Source organism: Lissotriton helveticus, chromosome 9 (assembly GCF_964261635.1).
Source record: "Lissotriton helveticus chromosome 9, aLisHel1.1, whole genome shotgun sequence".
Lineage (NCBI taxonomy): Eukaryota > Metazoa > Chordata > Amphibia > Caudata > Salamandridae > Lissotriton > Lissotriton helveticus.
Window position 1 is genome coordinate 246,436,564 of NC_136070.1, and position 19,096 is coordinate 246,455,659.

Genomic DNA, 19,096 nt, shown 5'->3' on the forward strand with positions numbered 1-19,096 from the left:
CGGCGGTAAGGCGAGCCTGCATATCAATATAAATGGCCCTGAGATGCCTGTGGGATGCAGAGGATAGCACAATCCTCACAGCAACAGGGGAGGGCACGCATGCACAACATTGACTAACGGACTACACACTATCACATCTAAGGAGACCAGAGGCAGTGACCTGAGACATGCGAGCACTGTGATGGGGGTGGCAGAAGGAGTGTAGCCCACAGTAGCCCCCTGGTAGATTGCAGGACACATGATTCCTGGCCTGTTGGGGTGCTTCGTGTTGCTCGCAGACTGGCATGGGGAGCGCAGACTGCGCATGGTGTCGCACCAAGGGATAGTGTGCTAGCAATCCAGAAATGAACTTCTTGAAGGGGCAACGTAGATACCCGTGACTCCCCTGCTCTGCTGCATGCCAGAACGGTTGCAGAGCGAGACCCACCCCACAGTAAGTGACAAAGGGCAAGAAGACAGTCTGCGAGGTACTGAAAGGTGACCAACAAAAATGTGATTGTGTGGAAGCTGGGGAGAGTACTTCAGAAGTGCACTGATGACCTGAGTCGGCACGCTGTGCACTGTGTTTGATTTACACGTACTGTCGGTTGTTGGATTGACCTACATGATGGGACGCAAGGGAGTGAAACAGTACCACCAGGGGGAGCAAGAAATTGTCCTGGACAGTGGCTTCAGCACCTCACAAACATGGGAATGAGTATTCCACAGACTGAAGTACCCACTTCTGTGGATAAGCTGGATCTCATACTGCAGGAAGTGCGCGACTCACGGAAGGCGATAGAATTGCAAATTGGGACTCTGACTACTGGCCTTACTTTGCTCCGGGCGGACCACGCTAAACTAGCGGACAAGGTGAAAGAGGTGGTCCCGCGTCAATCGCAGGCCAACGCGAATTTCACACAACTGCAAGACCAAGTGGCTACCCTGCTAGATAGGGTGGAAGACGCAGAAGGGAGGGCCGACGTAACAACTTCCGCGTGATCGGGCAGCCCGAGAAGAGCGAAGGGAATGACGCGACAAGATATATGGAGCAGTGGTTCCGGGACCATGTCACTAATGAAGGACTCTCCACGCAATACTGTATAGAACGAGCACACAGGATACCTACTGGACGCCCGAAACCGGGAGTCCCTCCTCGAAAAACTGATTAACTATCGCGACAGACGTCCTTCTGCAAAAAGCACGTGAGTCATCTCCGATAAATTTTGAGAATACCAAAATCTCACTGTACACAGATTACACGATGCTAGTCCAAAGGCAGCGCTCTTCCTTTATAGCAGTCAAGAGGAAACTACGAGACTTAAACCTGAAATACGCACTGCTGTTTCCAGCGTGTTTAAAGTGTTGCACGATCAGAAATCCTATTTCTTCGAAAGCCCCGGAGATGTGGACGATTGGCTGGAGGTGATGGAATTCACGAACGCTGCAAAGACTAATTCTCAACTCACTACAAAGAGCAGAACAAGCTCAGTAAGGACCTCTGGGCGAGGTAACCGAAGAATGCGTCTGACTTATAGCTGCAGCCACGTTCATGCATACTTCGGGAGTGGAAGCTAAGGACTCCTCGGAAGAAGTGACGCATGAATCGGACTCCGAGGGCAGTGTAGCTCTGTTTCCTTCTGCGACCCCACAAGTCATTAAAGACTTATATGGCATTCGCTGGCTACTACACGGCGGTGTATGCAGCCGAAAGCAAATACTCAGAGTCTGAAAATGCAGATATGATCCGCGATATTCCGATGCCCACTCTCTCCGAGGAGGGCAGGGATTATCTAGACTATTACTAACGACGAGGTCGCACAGGCCATCAGAGGGGTTCGCTCTGGAAAGGCCTCCGGCCCCCAATGGGCTCCCCATGGAGCTTTATAAAGTGCATGCAAATATACGGGCTCCCTTTGTCAGGGATAGGTTTAGCGAGAGTAGGGAGAGGGGTCGACTTCCGTGCGATCAGCGAGTCGCGAATATTATAGTTCTGCACAAGGAGGGTAAGCCGAAGACTGAGTGCTCTTCATACCGGCCGATCTCCCTGCTGAATGCCGAACCAAAGGTCTTGGCAAAGTTGCTCGCGAATCGGCTGGTTAAGGTCGTCACGACATTGATACAGCCGGACCAGTCCGGGTTTATGCCCGCCGCAATACGGCCCTTAACTTGCGCAGATTACACGGGGTCCTTGGTGGTGCTTCTAAAATACACGAGCCGACGGTCCAGTTGTCCTTAGATGCCACCATGGCTTTTGATAGAGTCGTGTGGCCTTATCTCTTCGCCGTCTTGAACAAATTGGGCATTGGTCCGGAATTTACTTCCTGGGTTCGCCTTTTATATTCCGATCCCCTTGCTCGGGTTGTAGTGAATAATCACAGGTCTGCTGACTTCGTCTTGGGAAGAGGCACCAGACAGGTATGTCCTCTTTCCCCACTTTTATTCGCCTTGGCATTAGAGCCGCTTGCGGCGTGGGTTCACTGGGACAAATCGATCCGTGTGGACGTCCGAGTGGGACGATAGGATCTCTCAATGCTGATGACATTTCATTATACTTGACCTCCCCCCGGACTTCGCTGATTGCGTTTTTGGACGATATTCCGGCTTCGCCATCAATTGAGCGGAATCGGTCCTTTTTGTTTTTAGCGGTGATCTCTCCCCCCCCACTCCCCCCCCCCCTCCCCCCCCCCCCCCCCCCCCCCCCCCCCCCCCCCCGCTGTCCCTGCGGGCTGTACGGTTAGACTGGTACCGGTGGGTTTTCAGTACCTGGGTATCTTTGTTTCCTTGGATCCCCAGAGTCTGCATAATAATAATTTGTTGCCACCACTTGCCAGACTCCGGAGGGATGTCGTGCGGTGGAGGTCATTACCGCTCTCCATGCTGGGACGTGCAGTCTTGTTTAAGATGATGGCTCTTTCCCGTTTCCTGTACGCAATCCAAAATTCTATGGACCCTATTCCCCCGTCCTATTTTAGGGAAATTGAGTCTCTCCAGAGGCAACTTATTTGGGATGGTAGGCCGCGTATTGCGTTTACTAAGCTGACGTTGCTGTGGTATGATGGGGGGGGGGGGGAGGAAATCGGCCTGCTGAATATCCAGAAGTATTACTGGGCGTCTGAGCTGGCGGCGGTTAATCAGGCCATTCATGGATCATTGTTGGATCCTGGTTACGCTATGGATTGCAGGCGGGGAATACACTAGTGCGGTGTATGCCAAACGGGGGCGTTTCCCCCTATTTGGGCCTACGGCGGTGGCCGTTCAGGTCTGGCAGGAGGCTAGTCGTTCCCTTGGGTGGGACGGGAAGATAACTTTGGCCACGCCCTTATGGAATGCTGAATGCCTGGGTAGTCTATGGAAGACTAAAGGTTTTGATAAGTGGGACCTCATTGGGATCTCGCAGGTAGGAGATTTGTGGGGTAAAGATGGGATCCTTAAGTTTGAGACTTTGCAGGAACGGTATAAATTGCAGGAGAGAGAGATTTTGGTATTTGCAGATTAGACATGCGCTGCTAGCTGTTATTCCCAGCGGAGTGGTGCCCCCCGAGGCTTACCCTTTGGAGTACCGGGTGTTGGACGGCCATCTTCCGACGAAAACTATCGCCTTGATCTATAGGAAGCTCATTAATCACACAGACAATCCCCTGGTGGTACTTCGAGACCAATGGACTGCGGATGGGCTGCTCCTTGACGATGAGGACTGGAGAGAGGCGGTCGCATCCCCAATGGTCATTGCTATACAGATGAGACTCCGATTGGTGCAATTGAAGGTCCTCCACCGTTGTTGTTACGTTACCGGCCCTCGATTGGTGCGCATGGGTTTGGCTGAGAACGGTGAGTGCAGAAGGGGTTGTGGGGAGGATGGAACGTTTTTACATAGGTTGCGGGACTGTCCCCTTATCCGAGGGTAGTGGTCCGCAGTCCATGGTAAGATACGTGAGGTGAGGTGTGGGGGGTGAGTCTTGAGTTGGAGGCAGCCGTTGTCTCTTGAATGTCTGGGAACCAACGGATCTTACGTCTCACGGAAAGGTGTGGGTCATGCTGGCATGTGCTATCGCCAAGCGCAATATTGCTCAACTATGGGGGGGCGAATCAGACACCTTGCATCCACAAATGGATGGAAGACCTGGATTGGTGTATGTTTAGAGAACGAGCTGTGTATGTCGCCAGAGGGAAACCTAAGAAGTGGGGGAAGGTTTGGGGGGCCTGGAATGTTTACAGAGTTGATATTTGTACTCTTTCCCCCCCCCCCGCACCAGAAGATCCGGTTGTCGGAGGATCCCTAACCACGTTGGCTTTATTTTGTACTGTATTCTGTTATTAGGAGGCCTTGAGAACAGTTATTGTAGGCTTGGACGCAACCCAGTGTATTTTATTGTATAGGTCTTGGTTTTTATGATTTAAATAAAAAGATAAAAAAAAAAAAAAAGACTTATATGGTTGACTGTACCCGCAAGTATGTTATGTACCTACAAAATGGTCTTTTGTAAACAGTTTACAGTAACAATGGTTTCATGTACAATATTCATTATTGATATAGCCCAGGATCCGTAGAGGCTCCACAGTATTGTTGTAGACAGTATACATCACATGCGAGGTGCAGGCGATGTCCCCCACATGGCGAAGGCGTTATGCATGACCAATGCGTTTTTTTTTATTGTTGCAGTTCAGTTTCATGGTCCGGTATAGTTGGGTGACCAGACAGAGTATTGGGATGTTCAGGGGGTGGGAAAGTCTCACGGTATGGACCCGGAATACTTGTCTCCTTCGCTTGTGCATCACTTACAGTCCCCTAAATACACAGACTAGTTGCGATGAATGTAAAGGGTAAATACACTATAATAACATGGAATATACGAGGTATGGGAACAGTACAGAAACCGCATAGGCTGCATGCACAAGACTCGGTATTCCGTAGTAAGCTTTCAGAGACCATTGACCTTTATTTTGTAGAGAACAGTAACACGCGACGAGCAGGCTTGTAGAATGGGACGCTTTTAAAGCTGTGATACGGGGGACAGCGATAAGCACAATAGTGGGTGTAAGGCAGGAGCTACATACTGCTCTCAGAGATGTGGAAGGGAATATAGGAAAATTGGAACAGGAAGCTGTAACGAATGATGAACAAAATGGCCCACTGCAGGAGGTGAGAATAAAACATGCAGAGCTGCTAGAGACTCTGCGGGTCATCGACAACCAAGTATATACGAGAAAAGATCACACCAAAGCAGATAGGGCCGGGGCTTTACTTGCCAAACTAATTTGGGATGCTTTCTTCTTTACAGAGCAGGCAGGAACTACAAGCATAGATTTTGGAGACGCGCAGCTAACAGTGGCCCAACTACTTTTAAATATTTAGGGATACAAATTTATAGAACGCATGCAGATATGCTGGATGATAACTTGCATAAAGCAATCCGAGCTCTAAGATCCAGTATTAGGTTCTGGACGGCATTGCCACTATCTGTGATGGGGAGGGTGGCCCTAACGAAAATGGTGGTACTGCCAAGACTATTGTACTATTTCTCTAATCTGCCTTTAATTGTACCGCTTGCCACGCTTAAACTGCTGAACACGATGCTTATTGACCTTATTTGGGGGACTGGTAGAAAACGTATAGGCCTGAAGAAGATGCAGGTGGGTACACGGATGGGAGGCTTAAGAGTCCCAGATCTGCGAGCATATTATTATGCGTCCCAGCTACAGTGGCTATCCTATTGGATAGCGGGACAAAACCTGCAAGAAACAGGGTGCACGGAGTCAGACATAGATAATGGTGAGTTGCATGCGCTATTATTACCTGGTAGCAGACCCCCGATAGACCTCGCCCCCCATTACTGGCCACGGCGCTCCGATGCTGGAAGGCAGCTTAACACTAAACACAAGTCACCCCAGCGTATGCAGATAACATTCCCTTATTGGGGATCCCCTTAGCAGGAGGCAGACTCACGAAAGGCAGACTGCAGCCTTGGTTGGAGGCAGGAATTAGCACGGTGTCCGACCTGTTTGGGATGGACTCTTACTGGAACACAATACTTTTGTCAACGAAACCGGGGCCCCGGCACAGTTATACATACTACATGCAGCACTGGTGAGGTACATTAAAACACACTGGGCCCCACGAAGACAAGAGCCCCCTACTAATGACCTGGTTAAAATGATACAATATATGGGCAGAGGTAGGCACCTTATACGATAGCTCTATACAGGCATCAGCTCGCACCCTAGACACACTGAGAACTGCATGGGTGGGAGACCAAGATAGGGAGCTAACAGATAAAGAATGGATGAAGATACTGTAACACCCAAGGAAGATACCGAGGAACACAAAATTCAAATTCATACAGACAATGATTTTGCACAGAGCTTACCTTACTCCATATAAATTAGATTGAATGTTCTCCCACACGCAGCATTACTGTTTGTCCGAGATGCTTGTTGGAGGGGGCGAACCTACTACATATGTTATGGTTATGTCCAAAAGTGCGAAGATACTGGGACACTTAGGCAAAGGGAAGCGGCAAGCTGAGAAATACAGAACACGATCGAGGAATGTATTTTAGGACTCCACAAACAAACATCCAAGTACAAGGTGCAATACCGCTTTGTAGATCTAGCGCTCATCTTAGCTATACGTCATATAACTATGAAATGGAAATCGCAAAAAAAAAAAAACAGATCTGCTGGCCTGGCACACGGAATTACTGCGTTGGGGCACTGCTGAGAGTGCGGCATTACGCAGAGAGAAACTCAGGGGTCTGAGGAAAACACCAATAGCATTGGAGAGGGATGTGATGTAAGAAGCCATAGGATTAGTGGCTGCCGTTGCCTTGGTGCAATGGGCATTAAGGATGAACTGTACCTTACACACAGCGTTAAAATAAGGAGATGGGATGCAAGCACACAGTGAGCCACCACATACACATATTGGATGTTGTCATTGCGCAAGATTAAGACATACGCGTGAGACTGGGGAGGGAAGAGTTGGGGAATGTTTACTGTATTAATATGTTGATGCATTATCGTCACTGTGAATCGCTGTTCAGGAGGCTATGCAAGCTATTATATTTCCTATATAGATTGATTAAAGGCATATAAATTGCAGAAGGATTATATTGTGATTATATGTACTATTATACGGAAATGACTGCTGATATTATCAAGCTGTGAAATTATGCTATGCTTTAAACTTAATAAAAAAACAATAAAGTAGGTTTAAAAAAAAATCCTACACATACATCTAATGGGACTTCAAATGGGAACAACTGGGTTAACGAAGAAATGGAAAATAGTTGCATAATGAAAGTATGCCAAGAAGAAAGAACTGCATTTGGAATGCACACTTTCCCGGTTCAAAGCGACCATCAGAAATTATCTACAACGCCTTCACTCATTGTAATCAAGGTTTCAAATGTGAACCCAATTCCACTGAATTTAAACTTTCATACATTTAACTAAAGTTAGTCACAAAAACATGATGTAGTAAACTACAGAGAAGGATACCAAAACATACCTGAAAATTAACCATGTCCCAAAAACCATCAAGATCTGTGCAGGTGGTTTCTTTCTCACCGCGCTTAAATTCACAGTCATCCACCAAGCCTTCAAACTGTTTAAATCGCTCGGTCATTAGCAGTCTGGTTTGTCCAACAGTTGTGCGTATGAGCGCTTTAGCTGCAGCAAAAAAAATAAAACTATCTCATTGGGAATGTTTTTTCTACATTGCTGGGTTTACAAAAGGGCAAGTACATTAAAGCTCATGCTGGATACCTAGAATTAAGATACCTTGTCTGCAATAGTTTGAAATTGGTTACAGAGAGGCAAAGTACATTAATACGATATGGAATAACAAAACAAGTTGATGAAAGAAGAAGTCAGCAATCAATGCCTGAGATTCACATGGAAAGCCCATAGAAATAAATCTAGTAAGACCAACAAATGTATGAAAAAGCAAATCAATGATTAAAAGTTCTGTTTACCTTAAAAACAAAAATTAGAAAAGAATGTTTGAAAAGCAAGGTGAACAAAGACCTGATGGAATAACAGTTCCATGGAGGACTGTCACACCTAGATGGGTATTAGATCAGCTGATCTACCCAAGCAAGCAAACAAGATTAACGGAAGCAGAAATCAAGTAGAGAAAACATGTATCCTCGGAAAAAAAATCTACTATTCATAAGACAGCATATAAAACAGTGTATGCCTACAGCCTAAAAGCAAAAAATATTCAAACTAAAGATGTGGTTTCAAAACTTTTAGGTTAGTCCCCCTCTCAATTCTTTTAGCGGTCTCCAGTGGAAAAAAATACCCAGAAGACTGACAATTCCAACATTCAATAGTAAGGACAACATAAGTCTTATAAACTGTCTCCTTTGTAAAATGCACCTCAGACTCCTTACAGATTTTATAGTAACTCTTTTCTTTATGATCGATGAAGAAATAGGTTTCATGTATGCCAGTTTAAGAAAAAAATGTATACGCACATTTTTTACAAACTTTAAAACTTAGAGGTGGTGCAACAGATCCAGTTTCCACTTGACTACTTACACACCTTACACTTCTATAAAAGCATTGAGACCTTCGCTATGCTGTCCGTTACCAACATCTTTTGACATATCTTATTAAAGAAGCCAACCTTCATGGCGAGGGTGATAGATCGCAACATTGGCTGGTGCAGTACCAGATAAACACAGGAAAAAAATATATTAATCCTAATTACCCCATTAAACTTGTGCCCCATTTTTTAAAGATGGACATCAACTCCAATAATGACAAAACTCAATTCAAATAGAAAAACTAATGTGTGGTATATTGTAATTCGTATACGGTATGTGTTTAAAGACATACTATTAATAATATCAGGACAATATACATGAGGTGTTACATAACAGTGAATACAAATATATTTTTAAAAAAATTAATCAGTGCAATAATAATAAAGAATTATACATAAATATAAAGGATACTTTAGGAGTGGGGGAGAAATTATCATTAAAGTTACAACCCCATACACAAAGTCTTCACAAGTGCTCCCTGAAACATGGTTGAGCCGACCCGGACCTTTACGTGTTGGGGTGAGCCAGATGATGAAGCAAGTCACTACTAGAGTGAGTGAAGGTTATATTAAGAACAAGCATTTGCAATGCATAAGGTCTCGCATTAGGAAAGTTTGAGCTATTGGTATTGTAAATGACACATTTGTTATATATGTGTTGGTTTTGAAAATAGCAAAAATAATAGCTTTGTCATTTACAATGCCAATAGTTATAACTTGTGACATCTATAGCATTTGTAATGCAATATGTGTTGTATTCACGTGACTTAGATGTATTGATATTACAAATAACAATGGCTTTGAATTTTTTTAATAATTAATACTTAAATAAAAGTTATTGTAATTTATAATGGCAATAGCTTAAACTTTTGTAAATAACTTTTCTGAAGAATATGTTCAGTGTATTTTATTGTGACGAAAATCCAAGAACAGAAGTGAAATACTAACCTCTTTTTGTGACATTTGTAATAAAGCTTGAAACATTGAGAGATCATATTTGACCCAGTTGTTGGTAAATGGTTGCACAGATTGATGCTGTGGTGGGGCTGAGAGATGTTGTGGTGGCGACTAGTGATGCTGTGGCATTCAATGATCCTGTGGTAGCGCATAGTGATGTTGTTGTGGTAGCGCATAGTGATGTTGTTGTGCCCCTTAGTGATGCTGTGGTGATGCGATAGAGTGAGTGGGATAGATAGATAGAGGGAGGGCGATAGAGAGATAGAGGGAGGGCGATAGAGGGAGGGCGATAGATAGGTGGATAGGAGTGAGGGCGATAGATAGCTAGACAGATAGATAGAGTGATGGCGATCAGTATCTAAATAAGTAGATAGAATGAGGGCGATAGATCGATAGAAAGATAGAGTGAGGGCGATAGAGTGAGGGCGATAGAGTGAGGGCGATAGATAGATAGCGTGAGGGCGATAGATAGATAGCGTGAGGGCGATAGATAGATTGATAGATAGAGTGAGGGCGGATAGATAGAGTGAGGGCGATAGATAGCGTGAGGGCGATAGATAGCGTGAGGGCGATAAGATAGAGTGAGGGCGATAGATCGATAGACAGAGTGAGGGCGATAGATAGATAGATAGTTGTGTGTGTGGTTGTGGTTATGTGTGCGTGGTTGTGTGTGTGTGGTTGTGTGTGTGTGCTTGTGTGTGTTATGCTTTGTTTTCTATGTTTTGTTATGCTATGTTTTGTTGTGTTTGGTATGCTATGTTTTGCTAGGCTATGATATGTTTTGTTTTGTTATGCTATGCAATGTTTTGTTTTGCTATTCTATGCTTTGTTATGCTATGCTATGTTTTTTTGCTATCCTATGCTTTGTTTTGCTATGCTATGCAATGCTTTGTTGTGTTTGTTATGCTATTCTTTGTTATGCTATGCTATGTTGTGTTGTGTTTTGCTATGCTATGCTTTGTTTTGCTATGCTATGTTTTGTTATGCTATGTTTTGTTATGCTCTGTTTTGCTATGCTATGTTTTGTTGTGTTTGATATGCTATGTTTTGCTATGCTATTATATGTTTTGTTATGCCATGTTTTGTTATGCCATGTTTTGTTATGCCATGTTTTGTTATGCCATGTTTTGTTATGCCATGTTTTGTTATGCCATGTTTTGTTATGCCATGTTTTGTTATGCCATGTTTTGTTATGCCATGTTTTGTTATGCCATGTTTTGTTATGCCATGTTTTGTTATGCCATGTTTTGTTATGCCATGTTTTGTTATGCCATGTTTTGTTATGCCATGTTTTGTTATGCCATGTTTTGTTAGGCTATGTTTTGTATTGCTATCCTATGCTTTGTTTTGTTATCCTATGCTATGTTGTGTTTTGTTATGCTATGTTGTGTTTTGTTATGCTATGCTATGTTGTGTTGTGTTTTGTTATGCTATGCTATGTTGTGTTTGGTTATGCTATGTTGTGTTGTGTTATGCTATGCTATGTTGTGTTGTGTTTTGTTATGCTATGCTATGTTGTGTTGTGTTTTGTTATGCTATGCTATGTTTTGTTATGTTATGCTATGCTATGTTATGCTTTGTTATGCTATGCTATCTTTTGCTAAGCTATGCTTTGTTTTGCTATGCTATGTTTTGTTGTGTTTGATATGCCATGTTTTGTTATGCCATGTTTTGTTATGCCATGTTTTGTTATGCCATGTTTTGTTATGCTATGCTTTGTTATGCTATGCTATGCTTTGTTTTGCTATGCTATGTTTTGTTGTGTTGTGTTATGCTATTTTTTGTTATGCTATTTTTTGTTATGCTATTTTTTGTTATGCTTTATTATGCCGTGCTTGGTTATGCCGTGCTTGGTTGTGCTGTGCTTGGTTGTGCTGTGCTTGGTTGTGCTGTGCTTGGTTGTGCTGTGCTTGGTTGTGCTGTGCTTGGTTGTGCTGTGCTTGGTTGTGCTGTGCTTGGTTGTGCTGTGCTTGGTTGTGCTGTGCTTGGTTGTGCTGTGCTTGGTTGTGCTGTGTTTTGCTGTGCTGTGCTGTGTTTTGCTGTGCTGTGTTTTGCTGTGCTGTGTTTTGCTGTGCTGTGTTTTGCTGTGCTGTGTTTTGCTGTGCTTTGCTGTGCTTTGCTGTGCTGTGTTTTGCTGTGCTGTGTTTTGCTGTGCTGTGTTTTGCTGTGCTGTGTTTTGCTGTGCTGTGTTTTGCTGTGCTGTGTTTTGCTGTGCTGTGTTTTGCTGTGCTGTGCGGTGTTTTGCTGTGCTGTGCTTTGCTGTGCGGTGTTTTGCTGTGCGGTGTTTTGCTGTGCTTTGCTTTGCTGTGCTGTGTTTTGCTGTGCTGTGTTTTGCTGTGCTTTGCTGTGCTGTGTTTTGCTGTGCTGTGTTTTGCTGTGCTGTGTTTTGCTGTGCTGTGTTTTGCTATGCTGTGCTGTGTTTTGCTGTGCTGTGCTGTGTTTTGCTGTGCTGTGCTTTGCTGTGCTGTGTTTTGCTGTGCTGTGTTTTGCTGTGCTGTGTTTTGCTGTGCTGTGTTTTGCTGTGCTGTGTTTTGCTGTGCTGTGTTTTGCTGTGCTGTGTTTTGCTATGCTGTGCTGTGTTTTGCTGTGTTGTGCTGTGCTGTGTTTTGCTGTGCTGTGTTGTGCCGTGTTGTGCCGTGTTGTGCCGTGTTGTGCTGTGTTTTGCTGTGTTTTGCTGTGCTGTGTTTTGCTGTGCTGTGTTTTGCTGTGCTGTGTTTTGCTGTGCTGTGTTTTGCTGTGCTGTGTTGTGCTGTGCTGTGTTGTGCTGTGCTGTGTTGTGCTGTGCTGTGCTGTGTTGTGTTGTGTTTTGCTGTGCTGTGTTTTGCTGTGCTGTGTTTTGCTGTGCTGTGTTTTGCTGTGCTGTGCTTTGCTGTGCTGTGTTGTGCTGTGTTGTGTTGTGTTGTGCTGTGTTTTGCTGTGCTGTGCTTTGCTGTGCTGTCCTGTCCTGTGCTTTGCTGTGTTGTGCTTTGCTGTGCTGTGTTGTGTTGTGTTTTGCTGTGCTGTGTTGTGTTGTGCTGTGTTTTGCTGTGCTGTGTTGTGTTGTGCTGTGTTTTGCTGTGCTGTGCTGTGTTGTGTTTTGTTTTGCTGTGCTGGTAAGGGTATGTGAGGGTGTGTGTGAGGGGGTGTGAAGGTGAGGGTGTGAGGGTGAGGTGTGTGAGGGTGATTAGGTGTGTGAGGGGTGAGGGCGTGAGGGTTGTGTTGTGTTTTGCTGTGCTGTGCTGTGTTTTGCTGTGCTGTGCTGTGTTTTGCTGTGCTGTGCTTTGCTGTGCTTTGCTGTGCTGTGTTGTGTTTTGCTGTGCTGTGCTGTGCTGTGTTGTGCTGTGTTTTGCTGTGTTGTGCTGTGTTGTGCTGTGCTGTGTTTTGCTGTGCTGTGCTGTGCTGTGCTGTGTTTTGCTGTGCTGTGTTTTGCTGTGCTGTGTTTTGCTGTGCTGTGTTGTGCTGTGTTTTGCTGTGCTGTGTTGTGTTTTGCTGTGCTGTGTTTTGCTGTACTGTGCTGTGTTGTGTTTTGCTGTGTTGTGTTTTGCTGTGCTGGTAAGGGTATGTGAGGGTGTGTGTGAGGGGGTGTGAAGGTGAGGGTGTGAGGAGGTGTGTGAGGGTGATGAGGTGTGTGAGGGGTGAGGGGGTGAGGGCGTGAGGGTTGTGTTGTGTTTTGCTGTGCTGTGTTGTGCTGTGCTGTGCTTTGCTGTGCTGTGCTTTGCTGTGCTGTGCTTTGCTGTGTTTTGCTGTGTTGTGTTTTGCTGTGTTGTGCTGTGTTGTGCTGTGTTGTGCTGTGCTGTGCTTTGCTGTGCTGTGTTGTGTTTTGCTGTGCTGTGTTGTGTTGTGCTGTGTTTTGCTGTGCTGTGCTTTGCTGTCCTGTGCTGTGTTTTGCTGTGCTGTGTTGTGTTTTGCTGTGCTGTGTTGTGTTGTGTTTTGCTGTGCTGGTAAGGGCATGTGTGAGGGGGTGTGAAGGTGAGGGTGTGAGGGTGAGGAGGTGTGTGAGGGTGAGGAGGTGTGTGAGGGGTGAGGGGGTGAGGGCGTGAGGGGGTGAGGGTGAGTATCTCCAATGAATGTCACTGCTTCGCCTTCTTTGAAAATGTTCAGTGCTGCAAATAGAGCATGCCAGCGTAATTATCACAGCATGAGGCCCCAAAGTGATAATTATCACAGCATGCAGAGAGCTGCCCCACCTGCTGGAGCACTCAACTGCACATTAATTATAGTTGAGTGCTCCAGCAGCCTGGGGCGCCTGTTGACATGCTGTGATAAGTGGGTCTCATGCTGTGATAATTGTTGCAGCGCCTGAGGAAGTGGAGACTCCTGCTGGGATAATTGGTCTTGTGGCGCCTCAGGAAGTAGAGTTTCATGCTGGGATAATTGGTCTGGCGGGCTTGCAGCGCCTGACGTCCAACAAACGTGCACAAGCTGCTCAACCTTGAAGCTCGTTCACAGACCTGGGTCAGCTCGTGCCCAGGTCTGTATCGGGCTCGTTCACAGCTGTTACTCCCTTGACAGGGAGGAAGGTGACTATAGTCTCGCTGGCAGGAGCGCTTCGCGCTCCAACGCCAGCTCGACCTAAAAAATGCTCTTAAATTAATATAGGTTGTGTGTGTGTGTGTGTGTGTGTGTTTGTGTGTGTGTGTGTGTGTGTGTGAGAAAGTGAAGGTCAAGGGGCAAGTGAGTCACTTCCGCTACCCCAGGCATTTTGGTGAATTGATGTCATGCTTGCTATATACATAAATGATCATAATTTAGACTCATTTTAGGTTCGAGTAATTTGCACAATTAATTGGGTTAGGTTGGAGTTCACATTTCTCACACTTTAAAGAATAATGATTAAAGAAACCGACCCGATTACAACAAAAGAAAAACGGGCGTGAGACTCCGCCTTTTATCGAGACACACTTGCCCCATGTGGGTATCACAGTTTGTGGGTCTCATTTTTCAGTTCTTCAGCTCAAAAACGGACTGTGTTAAGCAAGTTGGCTCGTGTGTGGTTTCGTGGTCTATGCAATTTATAAAATTAGCATTAAGCAAAACTAAACGCACGCTGTAACTCACCTGCTCTTCGTGAAGAGTCCTGGTTTCACCTGGACACATTTTACATGTGCTTCGAGAGTGTGGAAAAAATTATGCAATTGCACGTGCACTAATTCTATTTTTGAAAGTTACAAAACTGCCTTTCTGATAGCAACTTTTCCCATTTATCGTGATCAAGAATAAATATAATCTAGTGACCAATGAAACCACATTTCATTTATTTCTATTTAATTGCAATAGTGCTGGAATCTGAATTACCAACATTGAATTAAGCTAAACTCGTCCCTGAATTTGCCTGCAATAAAAGTCATTTAGTAATGCTAGAGTTTAGAACTACAATGAAAGTTCATTCAAAACAACGTAAGTACAGAGCAGTATTTCTGTGCAGCACACCCGGTATATAAAACAGATTATTTCCCAGCTGAAATTGTCCAGATAAATAGTCATGTTTTTCTTCTATATGCATTACTCGCATCTCTCACATTTTTAGGATTTTGTCTCAAAAGAAACCACAGCGGAAAGGACTTGCTAAAAACATTTTCTCTGCTCCAGGAAACCGCTTCGCAAGACGCGTTTATAAGATTTCAAAGTAGGAAACTATTTCGGAATATGAATGTATTTTTGGTTATAGCTGTACCTGCTTTCCAGGGGAACCCATAGTTTTCAGCGGTTTTCCATAGAAGAATGAAGGCGAGAAGCGGCAGTCCTGGGGTCTCCCGAGGTTCAGCGCGAGCACAGCAGTCCCTAAGCATGCGGCGTTTCAGCTCGCGCACTGCGCAGGAACTATGTCAACAGAGGGATGTGTGAGGAGAGTCCCCTCGGGCTACAGCAGCCTCCTGCAAGCACCGGCCAGATAGCGAGAAGACAGGGCGTGAGAAGCGGCAAAGAAGAAAAGCAAAAGTCTGCTAAAAATACAACGTGACCGTGCACTCTCCCGAACTTCCGGTGTCGGGATGTGCACGCTCACGGCTGTCGTAGGGCGGGACTTCCTCTTATGCGCCCACGGAGTGGATGGCCGGCCCAGAGGAGCGGTGGCAGCAGAAGTCAGGAGTGGCGGCTGAGGCTGCTGATGCGATAAGGTAAGTGGGGCTTAGTCGTGGGGGTGTGTGTCTGTGTGTGCGTGTCTACCTGTGTGTGTGTGTGTGTGTGTGTGTGTGTGTGTGCGCATGCTTCCGTGAGTGTAGCTGTGTGTGCGCGCGTGAATGAGAGAGGCTGACGCTGTGATTGTGGAATGTAGAGCAAAAGATGTGCACGGCTGGGCATGCGTGCGCGTCCACGAGATGCAATCGGCGCTCGTGCCCCGGCCTGTGGTCCCTTCAGCGCTGACTAGGCAGCAATAGGTCTTTCGCTAACGCGAAACCTAAAAAGGTCTCTTTCCCTTCCCACCAGCAAAAGTGGGTCAGCCAATAACTGGTGTACTGTAAAAGAAAAAAAAAATCCCTTTTCTTTTTTTGTTTCCTGCAGGAACCATTTTGGTTCCAGAAGGGATACTTTGTTGGTCTATTGAGGACGTATTCCTTCCAGCCTCTTCAGTGAGGACCTCTCTAGCCTCTAGAGCTCCTATCCGGGATCCCTACTCCCTGTGGATCTTAATACAAGCAATAACCCAATGAGGTGTGCATATATTCACTCATAATAAATGACTGCAAACATTCCATACGTCTACTGCATATATCCGTGTGCATACAGGATGAGCCTTTCATATATACACTAAACTTGCAAATATATTTGATGAACTACTATTATCAAGATAATCAAATAGGCAGATTGGTTTTGTCCTATTTGAAATACTGGCCTTTTGCCATGGAGAAGTCATTTTAACAGACCACAGTGGCAACAGCTCTTAAATTCTATTGAGGACCTACAAAAGACAAGATCACCCTTTCACAAAAGATCCTCATTGGCATGGTTTAAGAGGACTATAACATTTTTTAAGTGTTTGCTGGGACTTACCATCCTCTGGAATTTCCACATCAGTCAACTCCGTACTCTGTTCCCATTGAACACACAATGAGGTCAGCCTTTCAATCTCTAATCGGAGAGTATCCCTGTAACCAAAATGTAACTGGTGAAACTCTTAAACAGTAAATGCTTTAAGATAAGGTTAACATACACTAGATCTCGCTTCCATTTCTCGCACTTTTAAATTTAGTTGAGGGAAAGAAATCTCAGCAACACCATCTGTTGAGTAAAGATTATGAAGTCAGAACAACCATCCTCAACTCCTATAAGTGGCATCCAAAGTTAAAACAATGGAGGGGCAGTGGTAGCATTAAATCATAAGCATATTCTTCTGCTGCATGTCCTGGTTGTATAGCAGTGTACTGATAGGCTGGGTTTCAGAGAATACAAAGAGGCATGTGGGTTATGGCAGCCCCAGTTGGTGAAAAGACTAATACATGGACACAGCATGAGGTGTTGGGAAGCTCAACAGGACCTGCACAGCCTAATACTGCTGAACTAGTTGCACAATTTACTACTTGTGTAACGATATATCTGTAAGAGACATTAGTTAGTGATGAATTCCTTACCTTAGAATATTCCCAGGCGTCAGACTGGATCCAGTAAGTTTTACGCAGCAGTACCCCTACATGTCTGTAGGTGGAGTCCTGCAGCCCCGCGTCCGGCGCCGTATGCGCCGGGTTGACATCACGGGGACTACTTAGGCGCCACCCATGCGCGCTGGCATCAGTTCTGTACAAAACTTTCCACGCAAGGAACACTGAGCCATGTAAGATACTGACCACTGGTGCATTGAAAACTAAGGCCCTGAAAGGGATGACCTTAACCCTTGTAATCAGTTCACAATCCGGGGAGGATGGGAGGGGCGGTAAGGAATCTATCACTAACTAATGTCTCTTACAGATATATTGTTACATAAGTAGTAACTCTGAAAGAGAGACACATTAGTGATAGATTCCTTACCTTAGAGTAGATACCCCAGCAATGCCAACCCCGGTGGTGGTCTGCGAACAAGATTACACCAGAAAATCATGGAGAACAGAACGGCCAAAGAAGCCGTCTCTCCGTACTGGACTGTAAAGGCAGTAATGCTTGGTAAACGTGTGCAGCGAGGCCCACGTAGCTGCTTGACAAATGTCCTGCAAGGGAACACTGCTTCCAAAAGGATTAGTGGCTGCCGTTGCCCTGGTGGAATGGGCATGCAGCCCCACAGGAGGTTACTCCTTAGCCCACAAGTAACATGCTTTGATGCACAGGACGATCCACCTAGAGATGGTCCGTTTGTGCACCGCCCAATCACTTTTTTTTGCGCCCGCATAGCCAACAAAGGAGCTGGTCATCCACCCACCCAGAACTGTTGTGTGCGCCTCAGATATAATGAGCACGCACGTTTTGGGTCCAGACGGTGGAGCCTTTCTTCCTCTTTTGAAGGATGCGGAAAGAAGGTGGGCAAAGTGATGGTCTGCCGATGTGGAAGGGCGTGACAACCTTAGGCAACAAAGCAGGACGGGTCCGTGAAACCACCTTGTCCGGATGAACAGAAAGGAAAGGAGGTTTAGAAGAAAGAGCCTGGAGCTCACTCACTCACTCTTCTGGCAGTGGTGATAGCTACCAGGAAAGCAGTCTTCAGAGTGAGAAGACGTAAAAGGACAGTTATGAAGGGGCTCAAAAGGGAGAAAACGTGTGTGTGTAATGCCTTTGAGAAAACTGTTAACAACCGGGGACTTAAAAAGAGAAGGCTGATATGGAAGCCGTAGAAAGGCAGAGATGGCCAAAAGATCACCTTTGATAGTGCCCAGAGCAGAGCCCTTCTGGGCCAAAGAAAGAAGGAACAGAAGGACCTCAGAAAGGGGATCCACAACCTTAGCTGTGCACCATGCCACAAACTTGTTCCACCTGCAGGTGTATACAGTTTTAGTGGAGGGATGCCTGGCTGCCAGAAAGACATCACAAACTTCAGGACGACGATTGAAGGCAGTCAACTGTCGCCACTCAATCTCCACGCATGGCGGCGGAGGCTTGACCGGTTCGGGTGGAGGACCGTCCCCTGCTGCTGCGACAGGAGATGCTCCCAAAGAGGCAGCGGATCGGGGTATCGAACGTCATGTTGAGTAGCTCGGGATAACCGTATTTTCGTGCCCAATCGGAAGCCACAAGGATGACTTGGGCCCGGCTGCACCAAATCTTCTTCCGCACGCTGGGCAGAAGTGGTAGAGGCGGAAAGGGGTACAACAGACCGCAACTTGGAAATTCCAACACGCAGAACTGATGACATTGCGCGTTCTCTTCAGTGGCGAATAGATCTAACCAAGGCTCTCCCCTCTGCAGAAAGAGACCTTGCGCCACGTCAGAGTTCAGACGCCATTCATGATCCACCAAGCACCAGCGGCTGAGTTTGTCCGCCAGGCGTTCAGAGAACCTGGCAGGTGTTAAAACACCAAGGTAGCCTTGACGTTCCAGCCACGTCCAGAGGCGCAGAGCCCCCCGACATAGGGTCCACAACCCCACCCCGCCCTATTTGTTGCAATACCACATGGCGGTGGTGTTGTCCGTGAACACCTGCACTACACTTCCCCAGATAGAGGGAAGGGATGCCTTCAGTGCAATTCAGATCGCCCGAAGCTCCAAAAG

General features: G+C 45.8%; 1 protein-coding gene across 4 annotated transcripts in view; it reads right to left on the reverse strand.

The window, feature by feature from the left end:
• DLGAP5 (DLG associated protein 5) overlaps positions 1-19,096 on the reverse strand; it is a 175,962-nt gene that overhangs the window by 73,380 nt on the left and 83,486 nt on the right. For all 4 annotated transcript variants that reach the window (XM_078659842.1, XM_078659841.1, XM_078659840.1 and 1 more), the window contains exons 11-12: positions 16,457-16,551; positions 7,490-7,650 (exon numbers count right to left, since the gene is read on the reverse strand). In XM_078659842.1, the coding sequence (XP_078515968.1) occupies positions 7,490-7,650; positions 16,457-16,551 (256 nt within the window). The remainder of the gene's footprint in view (positions 1-7,489; positions 7,651-16,456; positions 16,552-19,096) is intronic.